Here is a 20,671-nt window from a genome sequence, read left to right as displayed (position 1 = left end):
TTTAATCCTTCATCTTATTTTAGTACTTCCTGGCGGTTGACAAGTCCAGGATTGTATAACCAATGGTAAGTGACTGCCTGCCATAGATTTAGGGAACAATACAGAAAGATGGATATCATTGGATTCAATTAGGTGGAACAGATATGTCTGATATAACAGTGTAATAAGCCTTTAGAAACATGACAGGTGTAAATCCAAACTGTACAGAGCAAACAGGATTTGGCTTTGCAAGTCAGCTTATCATACATCCTCTAATGCTCCCGCTAGACTTGACCATGGTGTGACCTTCAACCTTCCCCTGGTGTAAAGAAGTACTTACTGTGTGTGTTTAGGGAGTAATGAGATAAGAGAAATCCAAACAAATCCTCCACCTGGGAAAGAATAAGACATTGAAAAGCATGTCAATACATTGGCCTCATTCATTATGTTTCAGTACTCTTCCCACCCCTGATGTAAACCATGCACAAAGTGTCTGGACACAACTCAATGCAGATTAACTTCCTTCACACAGCAATAGACAGTATAGGAGTATAGCATGTTCTGAGTAAAAAATTTTATAATCATAATCATATCTAATCATCAGGTTGGAACCAATATTTTGTTTGATGACTAAGTTTGATGAAAAAATTTGCCCACGAAGGACCGTTGTGCCACCTTCCTGTTCAAGTGAGCACAGCACAGCAAGGTGAGTCAAATGTATTGTATGCTGCTGCATAAATGATGTAATATGCCAGTGAGATATGTATACTGTAGCTAAGAAAGTAATACTAAGTGTATGTTGTGTAGTAAGCTGATAGTAGCCCATGTGCCGCCCTCAACCTAATAATTTGGTCCCTTTTCCCCTCATAATTTAGCCCACTGTTCTGACTTGGTGGTGCACATGTAGCCTATAGCCTATTTTAGAGAAATGTCATCGTCGAATATTGTAAGAGCTTTCATTGTCTGCTTATATGCCCCCTTTATTTATCCTACGGTTCTGACTTGGTGTACAGGGAGAATACTGTAAGAACGGCCTATGTTCTGAATTCTGCCGCTGTACATTTCAAAAGTGCTGAACAAAGTTATATTGACTACGTCCATCCTAGCTCGCTCATTAAGGTCTTAATTGAAATTACGGATTGCCTCTTAGCCGCTCGTCGTCCCCTTATGGCATAGTTTGTACATCTCAATTGTCAGTAGAAACCACATTTGTTCAAGCAAGTCAGCCATATCAGCTATGTTTTTTTAAAGGCAGTAAATTAGGCTGAAGGAGCTGTTTCGCTGCCAGACAAGGCTCCGCTGATAGCCAGGTGTAACAGTGGTAAGTTGACTCTGCTGTTGGGACAGCTTTATGTAGGCCCTAACAGTTTGTGGGCAGCGTTTGTCTCCGTTAGAGTCCAATTAATGTATTGTTTAGTGTTGTGTTGTGTTGTGTAGTGGCTTTGCTAAAATCGCCACTGCACAGGAGGTTGGTGACACCTTAATTGGGGAGGATGGGCTCATGGTAGCGGCTAGAGCGGAATAGGTGGAATGGTATCAAATACATCAAACACATGGTTTCCATGTGTTTGATGCCATTCCAATTGCTCCGTTCCAGCCTTTATTATGAGCCATTCTCTCCTCAGCAGCCTCCACTGATTATATATACAGTACCAGTCAAGAGTTTGGACACACCTACTCATTCCAGGGTTTTTCTTTATTTTTACTATTTTCTACATCGTAGAATAATAGTGACGACATCAAAACTATGAAAAAACACATGGTAAAGTGACCTTTACTGGTTCTAACAGCAGACCTATAAGCTTGCTGCCAGCTCTTAGCAAACTGTTGGAAAAAATGGTGTTTGACCAAATACAATGCTATTTCTCTGTAAACAAATTAACAACAGACTTTCAGCATGCTTATAGGGAAGGGCACTCAACATGCACTGACACATATGACTGATGATTGGTTGAAAGACATTGATAATAAGAAGATTGTGGGAGCTGTTGCAAATGCTGAGCACTTGTTGGCTGCTTTTCCTTCACTCTGTGGTCCAACTCATCCTAAACCATCTCAATTGGGTTAAGGTCAGGTGATTGTGAAGGCCTGGTCATCTGATGCAGCACTCCATCACTCTCCTACTTGGTCAAATAGCCCTTACACAGCCTGGAGGTGTGTTTTGGGTCATTGTCCTGTTGAAAAACAAATAATAGTCCCACTAAGCACCGCCTTATGGGACTCCCAAGCACGGCCGGTTGTGATACAGCCTGGAATTGAACCAGGGGGTCTGTAGTGACGCCTCAAGCAGTGAGATGCAGTGCCTTAGACCACTGACCCACTCCGGAGCCCATTAAAGGGTTTTTCTTTATTTTTACTATTTTCTACATTGTAGAATAATAGTGAAGACATCAAAACTCTGAAATAACACATGGAATCATGTAGAAAAGGTTTGGCCGGTGTAGGCCGTCATTGTAAATAAGAATTTGATCTTAACTGACTTGCCTAGTTAAATAAAGGTAAAATAAATAAAAAATAAAAGAAATGAGTAGGTGTGTCCAAACTTTTGACTTGTACTGTACTATACAGTTGTCAGTCCGAAGTTTACATACACCTGTCACGACTTCCGCCGAGGCTGCCTCCCCTCCTTGTTCGGGCAGGTTTCGGCGTTCGTCGTCACCGGCTTACTAGCTGCTGCCGATCCATTTATCATCACTCCACTAGTCTTGTCTAATTAATCACACACACCTGGTCCTTATTCCCAATTAGTCATTGTATAAGGGTTCCCTCTGCTTCCTTGTCTGTAGTGAGCTGTGTGTAGCTCGGTTGAGCTACCCTTACCTTGTTGTTGACCTCCCGAGTGGCGCAGTGGTCTAAGGCAATGCATCGCAGTGCTAGCTCTGCCACTAGAGATCCTGGTTTGAATCCAGGCTCTGCTGTAGCCGGCCGCAACCGGGAGACCAATGGGGCGGCGCACAATTGGCCCAGCGTCGTCCAGGGTAGGGGAGGGAATGGCCGGCAGGGAGGTAGCTCAGTTGGTAGAGCATGGCGTTTGCAACGCCAGGGTTGTGGGTTCGATTCCCACGGGGGGCCAGTTAAAAAAATAAAATAATTTATGCACTAACTGTAAGTCGCTCTGGATAAGAGCGTCTGCAAAAAAAAAATGACGAATGACGTAGATATTTCCCATGTGCCTGAGTTTTGTTGTCGCATGCTTGCGCAACTGTTTATCGACGGAATAAACTTTTTGGATGCGTATTACTCTCCTGCGCCTGACTCCTTCTATCACACGCATCACAACACCTTAGCCAAATACATTTAAACTCAGTTTTTCACAATTCCTGACATTTAATCCTAGTAAAAATTCCCTGTCTTAGGTCAGTTAGGATCACCACTTTATTTTAAGAATGTGAAATGTCAGAATAATAGTAGAGAGAATGATTTATTTCAGCTTTTATTTCTTTCATCACATTCCCAGTGGGTCAGAAGTTTACATACACTCAAATAGTATTTGGTAGCAATGCCTTGAAATTGTTTAACTTGGGTCAAACGTTTCAGGTAGCCTTCCACAAGCTTCCCACAATAAGTTGGGTGAATTCTGGCCCATTCCTCCTGACAGAGCTGGTGTAACTGAGTCAGGTTTGTAGGCCTCCTTGCTCACACACGCCTTTTCAGTTCTGCCCACAAATGTTCTATAGCATTGAGGTCAAGGCTTTGTGATGGCCACTCCAATACCTTGACTTTGTTGTCCTTAAGCCATTTTGCCACAACTTTGGAAGACCCATTTGCGACCAAGCTTTAACTTCCTGACTGATGTCTTGAGATGTATACACATAATTTTCCTTCCTCATGATGCCATCTATTTTGTGAAGTGTACCAATCCCTCCTGCAGCAAAGCACCCCCACAGCATGATGCTGCCATCCCCGTGCTTCACGGTTGGGATGGCGTTCTTCGGCTTGTGAGCCGCCCCCTTTTTCCTCCAAACATAACGATGGTCATTATGGCCAAACAGTTCTAATTTTGTTTCATCAGACCAGAGGACTTCTCCAAAAAGTACGATCTTTGTCCCCATGTGCAAACCGTAGTCTGGCTTTTTTATGGCGGTTTTGGAGCAGTGGCTTCTTCCTTGCTGAGCGGCCTTTCAGGTTATGTCGATATAGGACTCGTTTTACTGTGGATATAGATACTTTTGTACCTGTTTCCTCCAGCATCTTCACAAGGTCCTTTGCTGTTGTTCTGGGATTGATTTGCACCAAAGTACGTTCATCTCTAGGAGACAGAACGCGTCTCCTTCCTCAGCGGTATGACGGCTGCGTGGTCCCATGGTGTTTATACTTGCATACTATTGTCTGTACAGATGAACGTAGTACCTTCAGGCATTTGGAAATTGCTCCCAAGGATGAACCAGACTTGTGGAGGTCAACAGTTTTTTTCCTGAGGTCTTGGATGATTTCTTTTGAGTTTCCCATGATGTCAAGCAAAGAGGCACTGAGTTTGAAGGTAGTCCTTGAAATACATCCACAGGTACACCTCCAATTGACTCAAATGATGTCAGTTAGCCTATCAGAAGCTTCTAAAGCCATGACATCATTTTCTGGAATTTTCCAAGCTGTTTAAAGGCACAGTCAACTTAGCGTATGTAAACTTCTGACCCACTGGAATTGTGATACAGTGAATTATAAGTGAAATAATCTGTCTGTAAACAATTGTTGGAAAAATTACTTGTGTCATGTATAAAGTAGATGTCCTAACCGACTTGCTAAAACTATAGTTTGTTAATAATAAAAAAAATAAAAAAAATTATAATAAGACATTTGTGGAGTGGTTGAAAAACGAGTTTTAATGACTCCAACCTAAGTGTATGTACACTTCCGACTTCAACTGTACATATACAAAGTTCTGACGTCAGCATTCCAAAGCATTCCAAAGAAAAAAGCCTCTCATCAGGCAAAACCTGTCTTAACCATTAAAGCGCAGGTGGGGTCTGCCAGGCTCAGATACAGCCACCCCTTGAGTTACCCAAAAGTTCACTGACTACAACATCCCCAAATGGGCACTTAAATACATTTGGCCACACCTATTCTTGATGCGCAGGGCAGGTATATCTATGCATGCTAAAATGCAGCCTTCACACAACATTAAACATGACGGAGAAACCGGACACATGCAGTTGCCCCGAGGCTGATGAACACTTTGCCCAGGCCCTAAACACTGTCCACTAATCTTTTGGTGATGCGGGGGCACAAACTTCCCAGATGGGCCTTTGTTAAATCAGGTAAGGGAGCATTATCTCTCAAATGATGCACAGTGGACACTTGGGTTGTCTCCAGACCCCCAGCAGTGACACAACTTGTGCCACACCCAGGAACATTTTGCGGTGCAGAAATGTTCTCTCCAAGCCCAGGGAAAGGGTCAGAGGTCTCCTTCTCCTCTCTAGGCTCCGGAAAGAGCTCGGTCATAATCAATTCAGTGTCAGTCAGGATGAAAACCTCACACACCCAATCATAGGACAGATACTCCTGTAGAGCTCCCCCCATAGGAATAACAGAGGAGCAGTAAGGCAACAGTTCGGCCTCCAACACGACGTCCTCACCAGGGCCTGACTGGTAAACTTATAAATCAAAATCAAATATTACAGGCAGAGAGGCCTATCACGCTACTCACTTAACCTACCACAGAGATGACAAGGGTTTTTTCCCGTTTTTTATGGAAACCCAAAGGAGTCATACCTAACCGCCCCAGTTGCTTTCCCCGTACACACACGCTGCGCGCTCTGTCCATTGTGCTGACAGTGCAGCAGAGATACATATTTTTTGGGAGCCAACCTGTCACTCAATCATTTGAACTTTTTTGCTAATTTTATATTGGGGCATAAATCTAAAACTGTAAGTAAGCCCCCTTTAGCCCCCTCGTGGAGCCGGTTACAGGTATTTCAGCCAGATCTCTCCCAGGCACATGGCGGGTAAAATGCGTCTAAATGCAAATGCAAGTGATTTCCTGCTTCACATTTAGACAAAAGGACAAATTGTTACAGCTTTGTAGTCTCTCTCAGCCTAAATGTTTTATTTTGGATAAATAAATTATCAGGACAAGTAGGGCTATCTCAACTATTCTCTGTTTTTCAGAAATCTTAAGATAAATGTTGTTTTGGGATATTACACTTACTGTTGCTTAAATTATGTACCAGCGCTCCTCATGTTTTATCCTTGCAGGGCGGAGAGGGCATTTTTGGCCTGCCTACATGAAGCCTCTGAATCTGGCTAGCTGTTGGAGACATCCTGTTGGTCCACCTGGAAGATCACATTCAAATGAAAAAGGATATGAGATGCCTTGTTATTACAGTGGTGACCTGTTCTATGTGCAGTGACTATAACCTGGCCATCCGTAGTATGTGATTTTGGTGTCCATAAATCTAAACACTAGATGGCGGCACAATACATTAAAAGACTAATCAAAATGCAAAGTCCATTATTTTAACGTTGTAGGCCAGAACAAAGTTAAATATCCCTTATGTGAGATGGAAAAAGAGTACTGAGTGAGTGATTATTCATTACTCATTGAACTCTGATGTCTAGTTTCAGAGGAAGTGGGCAAGTGCTGTACAAAGGTTGCTGCTAGTTTGAAAGGTAGCCTATAGGTCAGCCTTAAATATAATTTATATTTTTTCATGTCACTATTTTGCATTCATGTATATGTGTATGGACCAATAAAATCTGATTTGATTTTATGTTTTGCACTTTGGTGTTTCTTTTTGGATTTGCCTTCTGTTTTGTTTAATCATGTCTTGTGTTTTCCCAATTCTAGGCTTGATTTTATTTGTATTTCATTATTTGTTTTCATGTTAAAAAAAGATGTTTACAAATGTTTAGCACCTAAGGAACTTAACTACACTGAACAAAAGTATAAACGCAACTTGCAACAATTTCAAAGATTTTACTGAGTTACAGTACATGTAAGGAAATCAATCAATTGAAACGAATTCATTAGGCCTTAATCTATGGATTTCACATTACTGGGAATACAGATATGCATCTGTTCATCACAGATACCTTTAAAAAAAGGTAGGGAAGTGGAGCAGTAAAGCAGTTTGTATCTAGTGTGACCACCATTTGCCTCATGCAGCGCGACACATCTCCTTCGCAAAAAGTTGATCAGGCTGTTAATTGTGGCCTGTGGAATGTTGTCCCACTCCTCTTCAATGGCTGTGCGAAGTTGTTGGATATTGGCGGGAACTGGAACACGCTGTTGTACACGTCGATCCAGAGCATCCCAAACATGGTCAATAGGTGACATGTCTGGTGAGTATGCAGGCCATGGAAGAACTGGGACATTGTCAGCTTCCAGGAATTGTGTACAGATCCTTGCGACATGGGGCCGTGCATTATCATGCTGAAACATGGTTATTGCGGCGGATGGATGGCCAAAACAATGGGCCTCAGGATCTCGTCACGGTATCTCTGTGCATTCAAATTGCCATCAATAAAATGCAATTGTGTTCGTTGTCTGTAGCTTATGTCTGCCCATACCATAACCCCACCGCCACCATTGGGCACTCTGTTCACAACATTGACATCAGCAAACCGCTCGCCCACATGACGCCATACATGCTGTCTGCCATCTGCCCGATACAGTTGAAACCGTGATTCATTGAAGGTGGCCATTGAAGGTGTGCATTTGCCCACTGAAGTCGGTTACGACGCCGAACTGCAGTCAGGTCAAGACCCTTGTGAGGATGACGAGCGCGCAGATGAGCTTCCCGGAGACGGTTTTTGACAATCTCTACAGAAATTATTCGGTTGTGCAAACCCACGGTTTCATCAGCTGTCCGGGTGGCTGGTCTCGATTCCGCAGGTGAAGAAGCTAGATGTGGAGGTCCTGGGCTGGCGCGGTTACATGTGGTCTGCGGTTGTGATGCTGGTTGGACGTACTGCCAAATTCTCTAAAATGACGTTGGAGGCGGCTTATGGTAGAGAAATGAACATTACATTCTCTGGCATTAGCTCTGGTGGACATTCCTACAGTCAGCATGCCAATTGCACATGCCCTCAAAACCTGCGACATCTGTGGCATTGTGTTGTGTGACAAAACTTCACATTTTAGAGTGGCTTTTATTGTCCCCAGCACAAGGTGCACCTAATGATCATGCTGTTTAATCAGCTATCTTGGCAAAGGAGAAATTATCACCAACAGGGATGTAAACAAATTTGTGCACAAAATTTGAGCGAAATAAGCTTTTTGTGTGTATGGAAATTTCTGGGATCTTTTATTTCAGCTCTTGAAACATGGGATTAACACTTTACATGCTGCGTTTATATTATTGTTCTGTCTATTTGTCATGTGACTAACCACAGATCAAGATACATAAAATGAGCATTCTCCAGGGATGCAAACAATAATTAAAATAACATGGTCACAAATAGGAACTCATTTATATTTCTGACCAGGATTTGAAGTTTAAACTCATCAGATTTTTCAATGACACTCAGACAACATAACAAACAATTTTCTCAGAAAACAATAATCTTTGTGACACAAAACCAGTGGTCATTGATACAAAACTCGTACAAACCACATACTGTTCTATGTACTCTTTGTAAGGGTTACATGTTATATGATATTTATGTGTTTGTCCTTGAGCTATGAAGATGAGTAATTGAGGAGTCTGTGAGTATAGGTCAGTGTATCATGGCCTTTATGAATTGTGATGAATGTGCGGTCTTCAAGACAACGACTCTCCTTCTCTTGGCCCTGATCCTGAAAAGTTGTTCTTATGGGAGTGTTTATATCTGGACACACACACACACGTATTCACCAGCGCTCCTGTGCTGAATTGTGCTGTTTGGCATGACAGTGTGGTATTATTTTAGGCTTTGTGATGGCCTGTATTGTTCCCCAGTGGGGTCTTTTGTTGTGTTGGAGGGCTATGGTGATGCTGCAGGGGCAGGTTTGTGCTGACGATGGCCTGTAGGGATGACAGGGCCTGATATGGCCGAATGAGTGGTCCAGAGAGAGAGAGAGAGAGATTGAGAGTCAGCAGCAAAGCAGCTCAGAGATGGAGTAGGACCTGTGCACGTACACACACACTCTCATACACATTCTTAATAACAACTCCTTGATCCAACTGAAGCTCAGCCATGCAGGAATCTCTTGGCACTGTTGGTGTGGATGGAGGTTATGCCAGTAATGTGCCTGCCTTCCTCACCAAACTGTGGACCCTGGTAGAGGACCCGGACACCAACCACCTCATCTGCTGGAGTGCTGTGAGTACCTGAAGGACTGACACTTCTGGTTGTTTAAGTTGGTTAAAGAGAGTTAGAGGTCTTTAGGTCTTTCATACAGTGGAATATATGTAATGTGTTTGATAGAAATTACAAGATAGAGAAGATAAGTAATGGTTTAGTGAAGATTCTACTTGTCTATTACTCAAAGATAGTTCTATGTTTGAACATTAAATTAATTGGTGACCATATATACCCGAGTTAACAAAGAAAGTAATATGTTTAAACCATTGGTTAACAAAAAAAAAAAAAACGTGCCTGCCTTGCATTCATCAGTGAAATTAGAGAATGCCTTTGTGTGTTGTTCCCTTTATAAAAGTATGGAAAATGTAATAAAACATTCTGACTAGTATGTCAGCATTGTCTATGAAGGAGTGGTGAGACCACACACTAAGCACCCCTCGACATCTCTATCTTTGTACCTGTTAGTGTTACTGTTATGCCGAAGACTCCACAATCTGGTTTACAGAGTCCCCAAAATGTAAGTGAGTAGCCATCTTTGAGAGAATTAAGTATGATTTCATCATGTTCATTAGCTGATTTTGCGGACTGGACTCATATTGGGACAGAAATATGAACGATTACAAAAATAATCTAAATAATTTGGCCAACCTGTTTAACACTAAAATAATGTGCTACTGCAGGGCTCTTCAACCTTTTTTTGCACAGTGACCCCCGCCAAGGCAAACCGGCAACCCAAATTGGTTGGTTGAAGAATTGTTTCCGACCAAAAAGCACAGAATGAAACAAAGTTGTATTTCCAACATCACAACTAGGAAATAGGAATTTCCGATGAGCACGTGAACGCAGGATTAGCTACACCGCTACATGGCAAAAAACATTATGAACTATTTAAAACACTACCAAGATTTGAATTTATTTCAACTACCACCAAGTAGTTTAATTACTAGTTGAACTACATGTAGTTCACGAGGCTACTCCCCAACACTGAGCTAGAAAGGTAACACCTTTTCGCTGATAGCAGCTGTTTAGCTGGTTAAACAAAGATTAGCCATAGGTTGGCTAAAAAATTAATATCCAAGTCAATAAATAAAGTTGTTATCATTAGAAAGTTAGAAAGAAGATATTCTCCTCTTTTCTACTGTAGGCTTGTAATTGAAAATGTATTTATTCTGTCGTTGCTAGCAATATTCATGAAGACATTGGGGGGAATTTTCTACAAATATTTTCGCTGACCCCAGGTTGATTACTGGACAATGACGTAGTGACAACAGTCCATAAGCTTGTCAATGATTTAATGTGAAAGAGGTTGTCATTGATTTACTGTCAAAGAGGTTGGGTACAGCTTGCTGATACATTTGATTTTCCCTCAACTTTCATTTCAGCTTTTAGGATACTTAGAATTCTAAGAAATGAACAATGGAAGTGGCTAAGCTTCCCCTTTCCGCTCGAATTCAGCTAGTCTTTTCAAAAAGAAAACTAGGATATGCAAAGTAAAGATTTTGTATGGACTTCTTGTTATAAAGCAAATAATACACCTCCTACTTGATCAACCTTCACTTGATTTATAGGGTTGAGCCTTATATGGTTTTGACACTAACGGCTGGTTTTCCAGACACCCTAGTCCTGGACTACAAAGCATTCATCTATGTCTGGGAAACTGGCCCTGAATGTTGAATTGAGGTAGTCAATGTCCAATCAGTGGTTAATAGAACTTGAACACAAACCCCTATTTTGGTCTGTCCCTCAGACTGGAACCAGCTTCCATGTTTTTGACCAGGGCAGGTTTGCCAAGGAGGTGCTGCCAAAGTACTTCAAACATAACAACATGGCCAGCTTTGTCCGTCAGCTCAACATGTGTGAGTACCTCTCCTCATCACTAGAGAATAGAGAAAGCCCTCTCGGATATTTAGCAGTATTTAGAAGACAATTGTGTAGGAATGACTTGTGTATTGTTTATGTGTAGGTAGGATATGCATTCCTTTGTGTTTTTGAGTGTTTGTGCCTCTGGAGGTGTGTGTGTTGCTGTGTGCCGCTAACTGTGGAATGGTGTGCAGATGGCTTCAGGAAGGTGGTGAACATAGAGCAGAGTGGCCTGGTGAAGCCAGAGAGAGACGACACAGAGTTCCAGCACCTCTACTTCCTGCAAGGCCACGAACACCTGCTGGAGCACATCAAGAGGAAGGTGAGGCAGAAACCTAGGAAATAAAACACACACACAGACACACACACCAACAAAGTACACATGGTAAGACCTCTGTGTGTGTTTGTCTGTGTGTTTAGGTCTCAATCGTGAAGAGTGAAGAGACTAAAGTACGACAGGAGGACTTGAGTAAGCTGCTGTATGAGGTGCAGGTGCTGCGCAGTCAACAAGAGAACATGGAGTGTCAGATGCAAGACATGAAACAGTAAGTAGGAAGAACAATGTGTGCTAATACACCGCATCAATCATAACTACATCGACAATGTATGACACATGCTAAATCAATACAGTTACTATAATCAGTACTGTAGTGGTTTAATGCTGTGAAATGTAGTTTGAGGCACTGAACTGGGAGAAAACGTATTACTAATCATACTAAGCCATATGCAACAGAGTCAAAGCAACTCATAGTCCATCCTCAGTAGTCCATGCATTGTCCCTGGCCTCATTGTATGTTCCAATGGTTTGGTCTATTGTCTACATTGGTTGAAGAGAACATTCAGCTGCTCACCTGACCGTTGCACCCTATAATAGTGTCAGATGTGCTGGTCAGGTGCATGCGTCAGGTACTCTAGCAGTACAGGTGATCTTGTCACATGTCTCTGTCTGATCTGGAATAGGTGGATGACATATGGCTGAGCCCTCAGATAGGACACATCAGGGTGAACGGGCTGAAATCAGAGCATCGCCCTGTCACACCATTTAATCACACATAGATCACACACATTTGGGACATGCGGGGTGGTGAGTGAGGGGGTTGATAGTAAAGTGGTGAATGTCACAGTGGTCTGTCTTACTCCTCCAGACAGAATGAGGTGCTGTGGAGAGAGGTGGTCTCACTGAGACAGAACCACACCCAGCAGCAGAAAATCATGAACAAGGTGAGAACCTCTGACCAAACATGACAATACAGTGTGTGTGCGCGTGTGTGAGAGCCTGTGTGTGTGTTTGAATTAGAGAGAGAGAGGAAGAGAGAGAGTCAAAGTGTGTTACTTTGGTGCTTGTCTCAGAAACCCAGTCCGCGGAACATTGGTACATTGTGGGAGGCAACCCGTCTGTCTAGAGAGACTACTTTGGTGCTGAATCATTCTCTGTGTTTTGCTCCATTATAGCTGATTCAGTTCCTCTTCAGCCAGATGCAATCAAATACACCCAGCACTGTAGGAATGAAGAGAAAGCTGTGAGTATACTTCCACGCTTTGTAGTGCGTGCCCGCACACACGTACACGCACACACACACACAAAGGCTAAGATTAACAATACATGCACTCAAAAACACACACACAAACACACCTGTATGTACATACACTCATTAACACACTATACTAACAAATCGACAATAGTAACACAAACACAACAGTGGGAACGGCCAACTCAGCTGGATGTGGTCAGCTGACGCGCTGCACAATCACAGTTGGGATGAATGGAGCTAAATGCTGAATCAGACCTACTGAGCTCTGAGCTCCCCACCATCCTCTCACACCCACACCACCCCACTTAACCAGGGCGCATGACCCTCTATGAGAAATGCACTGTCAGCTTGTGTGACCCGTGTGAACAAATCGGTCAAAGGACAAGGCACAGTCACATACCACACTCATATTTTCCCTCATTACAGCTGTTATGTCCATAACACCTAAAGATTTACAGTCAATACTGACTCTATGTTAACTGGACATTTTTCATATCTGTTTATACACTTTCCAATAACATTCATAACACTGTGGCATAGCTGTGTTCTACAATACAATTAATGCTGTCATTGTGCCCTGCTGTTTGTGCTTAGTATTGGTTGCAGTAAATTCAATTGATAGAGATATGGCATTATGTGTACACAGCCTTGGCAAAATAGAAACAGCAGTGGTTGGTATAAGATGAATGAAAGAAAATATCACAAAAGTCAATTACATAGTGTAATTACTAACATACCGTATTGACTTTTTTCAGTGGTCGAAAAGCAAGTGGGTTATTCAGTGTTTTAAGGCCTACGTGTTCTATACAAGCTAATCTTGTTTCTCAAAACTACCACTGCTTGCTTCACTCTCCCTTGCAATAGAGGTTACGGTTACTTTCCCTTATCATTGGCTCTCATCCAGTAAGGATGAGCAGACACAGCTCTCTATGGCTCGCAGTCAGTTCCAAGGCATGTCATTGCACAAGAGAAGAGAGTATTTCCATTGATTCACTTTTCATTTCTCTATATTCCCCCTCATGGTGATGCCTGGCCCTCCCAGTCCCCTCATGTTGGATGATGGCTCCACCACGCCCCCAGCCTCCAAGTTCAGCCGTAGCCACCAGATGGAGCCCCTGCATGAGCCCTTCTATATCCAGTCGGTGAGAACCCACTCTAACTTTCACCATTACACTACTTTTTGCTAGTTGTACTGAATTGATAGTTTCCATTTAGCATTGGGACATTATGATTATCCTTTATATTTTGAACTGCATAGTGACTGTCAGGCTGTGAGCTTCACAAACCTTTAATCAAACTCTATTACTGCTCCTTCTCCACAGCCATCCACAGAAACTGCCTCTTGCTCCAATAGTGCAATGACAGGAGGACCAATCATATCAGACATTACAGAAATGTCACAACCCAGCAACATCACTATTCAAATGCAAACAGAGGAGACAAGGTGAGGATCAAAGATCAAAAGCAAAGTCACCTTTTATCCTGTAGTGGCTTCCAAAGCAACAAAATCCAGTATCTAGCCTTATTCAGTAGGACTGGTATAAACAAATAAGTCTGCTGTGTTTCTGTCCCCACACAGGGATAAGTGTATGATGCTGATCAAAGAGGAGCCAGTGAGCCCAGGGGTTCGAGGCCGGGGGGAGGGTGTTCCACTGGGCTCCTGTGAGGTGTGTTCTGAACCCCCTGTCCTCCATGTTGCCATGGTACAGTCTGTACTGGAGGGCAGAGGGTCTGGAGCAGAGAGGAGGAGCAAGAGACCTGCTCTGGAACGGTACACACACACACACACACATCACACACACACACACAGATAAACAGTTCTACATTGTTTTATATTATTACATATTAATTTATTGTTTTCCAGTGAAGCCCAAGTAGTGTGATATGATGATGTGTGTTGTAGACCAGAAGTACCTGATGCTGTAGAGAATGTGGACATGAGTCTGGAGGACTTGCAGCTTCTCCTGAGGACCCACCAGCAAAGTGTGGAGCCCACCGCTGCTGTCATGGATGTGAGTAGGACCCTCCAAAGCTTGGCAGACACAGAGTGTGTTTAAAGCCTGTCTCCCGGAAGCATGAGGAACAAAGTTACTGCAGAAACAGACATAATAGCTCCCATGTGAAGATCTCTAGTTTCTCCTCACTAGATAGGAGTGAGTCAGACAGTGATCACAGCAGCTCATACTGATATGACGCTGTTCTGTCTTTACAGCCATTCAATTTCAACCTGCCCTTGAGTGAGTGGAACTTTAATGATATGGAGTCCAACCTGAAATCAGTGAGTAGAATATGTTTATGGTGTATGAATTAGCTCTGCACAGATATTATATCTTGAAGTCTAGTTTTATATTCAGTGCAATCAACCAGTCAGTAAAGTCAGCACAAGTTATGAGTTACTGTGATTTTCCACTAGTTGCCACAGCCACAAAGTCAAAATTGTATATATCGTACAAATCTGTCTTAATTTAAGGTTAGGCATAAGGTTAGCGGTTTGGTTTAGGTTAGGGTTAAGATTAGGTTCGAAATCGGATTTTAAGAAGATAAATTGTAGAAATAGGCTGGGTTTGACTTTGTTTGTGGTAACTAGTGACCACCATTACTGTGTCAGCCATAAATGACTGTGGCTTTAGTCAGACAAGGGCAGGTAATGGGAAAACAATTTGTCAACATCTGACCTTATCACTTCTTGGGAGGATGAATCAGTGCGTGCTGTGCAGGTAGCCTCTCTGTAGTTGGTTAATAGTACTGGTCAGTGTTATCTTAAGTAGTATCTAATCCCCCCATTCTGTGTTGCTGTGTTCCAGTACATGTTTCAGAGCCAGGAGGCAGAGGCTTACCCCAATGCTGGTTGTGAGGAACAGTAACGGCTTGACAAATCAGCTGGCACAGGCTAGTCCTGACAAAGAAAGGCACAGTATGTACACACAGCCATATCCAGTGGTGTAAAGTAATGAAGTAAAAATACTTTGAAGTACTACTGAAGTAGTTTTGGGGGGTTATCTGTACTTTACTATTTATATTTTTGACAACTTTTACTTCTACTCCACTACATTCCTAAGAAAATATAAACTTTTTACTCACATACATTTTCCCTGACACCCAAAAGTACTCGCTACATTTCGAATGCTTAGCAGGACAGGAAAATGGCCCAATTCACACACTTATCAAGAGAACATGTGGTCTTCCCTACTGCCTCTGATCTAGCAGACTCAATAAACACAAATGCTTTGTTTGTCAATTATGTCAGTGTGGGAGTGTGCTCCTCGCTATCCGTACATTTTTAAAACAAGAAAACCGTGCTGTCTGGTTTGCTTAATATAAGGAATTTTTCAGTGATTTATATCATTTACTTTTGATACTAAAGTATATTTTAGCAATTACATTTACTTTTGATACTTAAGTATATTTAAAACCAAATACTTTTAGACTTTTACTCAAGTAGTATTTTATTGGGTGGCATAGTATTTTATGGACCGGACAGAGTATGCCGGCGCCCCCTCGATGTCCAAAGGAGGTGGAGGGACCTCCCGCACCTCAGACTCCTGGAGCTGACCAGCCACCACCGGCCTGAGGAGAGACACATGAAACGAGGGGTTAATACGGTAATCAGGGGGGAGTAATAACCTATATGTGACCTCGTTGATTCTCCTCAGGACTTTGAACGGCCCTACAAACCGCGGGCTCAGCTTCAGGCAGGGCAGGCGGAGGGGCAGATTCCTGGTCAAGAGCCAGACCAGATCCCCCAGTACAAAGACGGGGGCCTCACTGCAGGAGCTTCGGTCTGGCTCTGGTTCGTAGAGGAGTGGGGAAGAGAGTTCTGGGCATATTCTGCCCATGGCAAGAACACCGACCACTCCCCCGGCCTGTCCTGGCAATAGGACCTAAGGAACCTACCCACATCCTGATTAACCCGTTCCACCTGCCCATTACTCTCAGGGTGGAAGGCCTTCCAGACTTTTGACGTGAACTGGGGACCTCGGTCAGACACTATGTCCTCTGGTACCCCTTAGTGCCGGAAGACGTGTGTAAACAGGGCCTCCGCAGTTTGCAGAGCCGTGGGGAGACCGGGCAGAGGAAGGAGATGGCAGGCCTTCGGAAAGCGGTCCACAACAACCAGGATGGTGGTGTTCCCTTGAGAGAGAGGCAGATCAGTTAAAAAATCAACACTCAAATGAGACATTTACATTTTAGTCATTTAGCAGACGCTCTTACCCAGAGCAACTTACAGGAGCAATTAGGGTTAAGTGCCTTGCTCAAGGGCACATCGACAGATTTTTCACCTAGTCGGCTAGGGGATTAGAACCAGCGACCTTTCGGTTACTGGCACAACCACTAACCACTAAGCTACCTGCCAACCATGGTCGTTGTGGAACTGGTAAAGGTTTTAACATACCCGCTGGGAGGTGCCTTACTCTGGGCGCACACTGAGCAGGAGGAAACATACACCCTCACTTCCTTAGCCAAGGTAGGCCACCAGTACTTTTCGGTCAGGCAGCGCACTGTACGACCGATACCTGGGTGACCAGAGGAGGGTGACGTGTGTGCCCAGTAGATCAGAAGATCACGGATAAGCGCAGGCACGTACTGCAGCCCAGCTGGACACTGCGGTGGAGATGGATCTGTGCGTAATGCCTGCGCTATATCCACGCCCATCGCCCATACTACCGGCGCCACAATGCAGGAGTCTGGCAGTATGGGGGTATTGTCTCTGGACCTTTCCTCTGTATCATACAGCCGGGACAGTGCGTCTGCCTTCACGTTCTTCGTACGCGGAATGTATGACAGTGTGAAATCAGACCGGGTGAAGACTAGGGCCCACCTGGCCTGGCGAGGGTTCAGCCTCCTCGCTGCCTGGATGTACTCTAGGTTTTACGGTGGTCCGTCCAGACGAGGAATGGGTGTTTCGCCCCCTCAAGCCAATGTCTCCACACTGTCAGAGCTTGGACCACAGCCAACAGCTCCCGATCACCAACGCCGTAGTTCTGCTCCGCTGGGCTGAGCTTCTTTGAGAAGAACGCACAGGGGCGGAGCTTGGGTGGCGTGCCCGAGCGTTGAGTCAGGACTGCTCCCATCCCAACCTCGGATGCATCCACCTCCACTACGAACGGTAGTGATGGACTGGGGTGGGCCAGTACCGGGGCCGAGGTGAACAGTTCCCTCAGGTTACTGAAGGCCCTGTCAGCCTCAGCAGACCAGCAGAGCCGGGACGGCCCACCCTTCAACAGAGATGTAATGGGAGCTGCGACCTTGCCAAAGCCCCGGATAAACCTCCAATAATAGTTGGCGAAGCCAAGGAAGCGCTGCACCTCCTTTACCGTGGATGGAGTCTGCAAATTACGCACGGCTGCAATGCGGTCGCCCTCCATCTCCACACCTGTGGTAGAATTGCGGTATCCGAGGAAGGAGACGGACTGCTGGAAAAACTTACACTTTTCTGACTTAGCATAAAGGTCATTTTCCAACAGTCGGGTCAGTACTTTGCGAACCAGGGACACATGCTCGGCGCGCGTAGCGGAATACACCAAGATGTCGTCGATGTAGACCACTACACCGTGACCAAGCATGTCCTGAAACACCTAATTCACAAAGGACTGGAAGACTGAGGGAGCATTCATCAAACCATAGGGCATCACCAGGTATTCATAATGCCCCGTGGTTGTGCTGAATGCTGTCTTCCACTCATCTCCCTCTCGGATACGCACCAGGTTGTACGCACTCCTGAGATCTAATTTAGTGAAGAAACGCGCTCCAAGCAATGACTCAACCACTGACGGAATGAGGGGGAGAGGATAACTAAATCTAATCGTCTCCTTGTTCAGTGGTCGATAGTCAATGCACGGGTGCAGACCGCCGTCTTTCTTCTTCACAAAAAATAAACTTGAGGAGGCCGGTGAAGTGGAGGGACGTATGTACCCCTGGCGCAGTGACTCGGTGACGTATGTCTCCATAGCCTCCGTCTCCGCCTGCGACAGGGGATACACATGACTCCTGGGAGGTACAGCGTCTACCCGAAGGTTTATTGCGCAATCCCCCGCCTGATGAGGTGGTAATTTAGTCGCTTTATTTTTAGAGAACACTTGTGCCAGATCATGGTATTCGGGGGGAATGCGCACGGTGGAGGCACCGTCTGGACTTTCCACCGTGGTTGCACCAATGGAAACACCCATACACCTACCCTGACACTCTTGCGACCACCCCGTGAGAACCCTCTGCGGCCATGGGAAAGTGGGGTTGTGGAGTGCTAGTCATGGAATACCTAACACCACAGGGAAAGCAGGAGACTCAATGATGGAAAAAGTGACCTGCTCACAATGCGTCTCCTGTGTGATCATGGTGACTGGTACCGTGACTTCCTTTATCAACCCAGACCCTAATGGTCGACTATCAAGTGCTCTGATGGGGCGTGGAATTGATAGGGGAACTAATGAAATGCCCTGGCAGCGTGCGAAAGTTTTGTCCATAAAGTTCCCAGCTGCGCCTGAATCGACTAGCGCCTTACACTGGGGAACTCTCATGTGATCAGGGAAGTATATGGGTACAGTACAGTGCTCAGCAGAGGGCTCTGAACAAGAGTGGGTGCTCAATACCTGGGGTGATGCGAGAGTGCCCTGCCGGCCGCCTCCTGACCCAAAAGAACGCTGACGACAACGTGTGGTGGAATGTCCCTTCATGCCATCCGAGTCGCACTGGCGCTGTCGTCCTCCGCTCTCTCGGTGCATGGTACCACCCAGCTCCATGAGCTCTGGATCCGCATCGGTCGGGCGGGAACGGGCAGACCTCCTCCAGGTTATCCAGACGAATGGCCATGTCCACCAGTTCGGTAAAAGACAAACTGGTGTCACGGCAGGCTAGCTCCCGTCGGACGTCCTCCCGTAGATGGCACCAGAACTGGTTGATCAGGGCCCGCTCGTTCCACCCGGACCCTGCTGCCAGGATCCGGAACTCCAGCGCGAACTCCTGTACTGTCCTCGTCCCCTGCCTCAAGTGGACCAGCTGCTCAACCGCCTCTCGACCCTCGGGCGGGTGATCAAACACCGCCCGAAATAGGCGGGCGAACTCCCTGTAGTCCTCCAACGCGGCTCCTCCTTCTCTCCAAACCGCGTTGGCCCACTCCAGGGCTTTCCCCGAGGGGCAGGAAATGAGGATGGACACCTGCTCTCGATCTGATGGCGCGTGCCTGACACTGTAGCAGTACAGCTCCAGTTGGAGAAGGGATCCCTGACATAGAGCCGGCATCCCATCGAACGCCCGAGGTCGGGATATCTGGATCCCTCCGGGTGCTGTGATGTAGGTGGCTGGATCCGGTTGGCCAGCTGGTCTCGACAGATTGGTTCCTCTTCTCTCCAGGCGTTGGACGACCTGAAGAACCTGATCCATCGCTTCCCCCAAGCTGGCCAGCATCCTGGACTGCTCCTGGACCCTTGCCACGATTCCAGGTGTGCGTTCCTCTCCCGCTGACTCCATAGCGGGTGAGTGATTCTGTGATGAGGTGTGAATGACGGAGTCAGGCGCAGGAGGTAAAACACAGAAATCAAGAGTTTATTCAGTGTACAATAATGTAGCGCATATAGCGACAGAACAAAACTAGCACAAGGGAAAATCAACCTTGGCTGCATACAAGTAATGAGTAGCTCAACCGAGCTACTCACTCTCACAACGAACAATCACTCACAAAGGACAAGGGGACAGAGGGAACACTTATACACAGACTAATGAGGGAATGAGTACCAGGTGTGTGTGATTGACAAGACAAGACAAGACAAGACCAAAGGAGTGATGATAAATGGAGCGGTAGTGGCTAGTAAGCCGGTGACGATGAACGCTGAAACCTGCCCGAGCAAGGAGGAGGGGCAGCCTCGGCTGAATTCGTGACACTCAAGTATGACAATTGGGTACATTTTCAACCACAGGCCATATCTCGAACTAGATCTTTGTGCATAGTTGAATGATCATATGGGCAGCAGTGGCGTGTATTTGTGGATGCCAAGGGAAGCCAGGCTTCCCCAAAAAAATGACCTAGAAAAAAAGAAAAAAACATACAAAATAATTTATATTTATTCTCTCGGTGTTTCATACAT

The 20,671-nt window shown here is 45.0% G+C and overlaps 1 protein-coding gene across 1 annotated transcript; it reads left to right on the top strand.

The window, feature by feature from the left end:
* Positions 1-9,090: 9,090 nt before the first annotated feature.
* On the top strand, positions 9,091-15,457 carry LOC311135251 (heat shock factor protein 4-like; the record flags this gene model as incomplete). The annotated part of the gene is made up of 12 exons (XM_084169193.1): positions 9,091-9,219; positions 10,949-11,057; positions 11,256-11,383; positions 11,482-11,606; positions 12,207-12,282; positions 12,514-12,581; positions 13,636-13,735; positions 13,916-14,037; positions 14,173-14,364; positions 14,497-14,605; positions 14,806-14,871; positions 15,398-15,457. The coding sequence occupies exons 1-12, from the start codon at positions 9,094-9,096 to the stop codon at positions 15,455-15,457; spliced, it is 1,281 nt and encodes a 426-aa protein (XP_084025319.1). The 5' UTR covers positions 9,091-9,093.
* Positions 15,458-20,671: the final 5,214 nt, after the last annotated feature.

Source organism: Coregonus lavaretus (assembly GCF_964263955.1).
Source record: "Coregonus lavaretus genome assembly, chromosome: 9".
Taxonomy (NCBI): domain Eukaryota; kingdom Metazoa; phylum Chordata; class Actinopteri; order Salmoniformes; family Salmonidae; genus Coregonus; species Coregonus lavaretus.
This window is presented reverse-complemented; position numbering and strand designations above follow the sequence as displayed.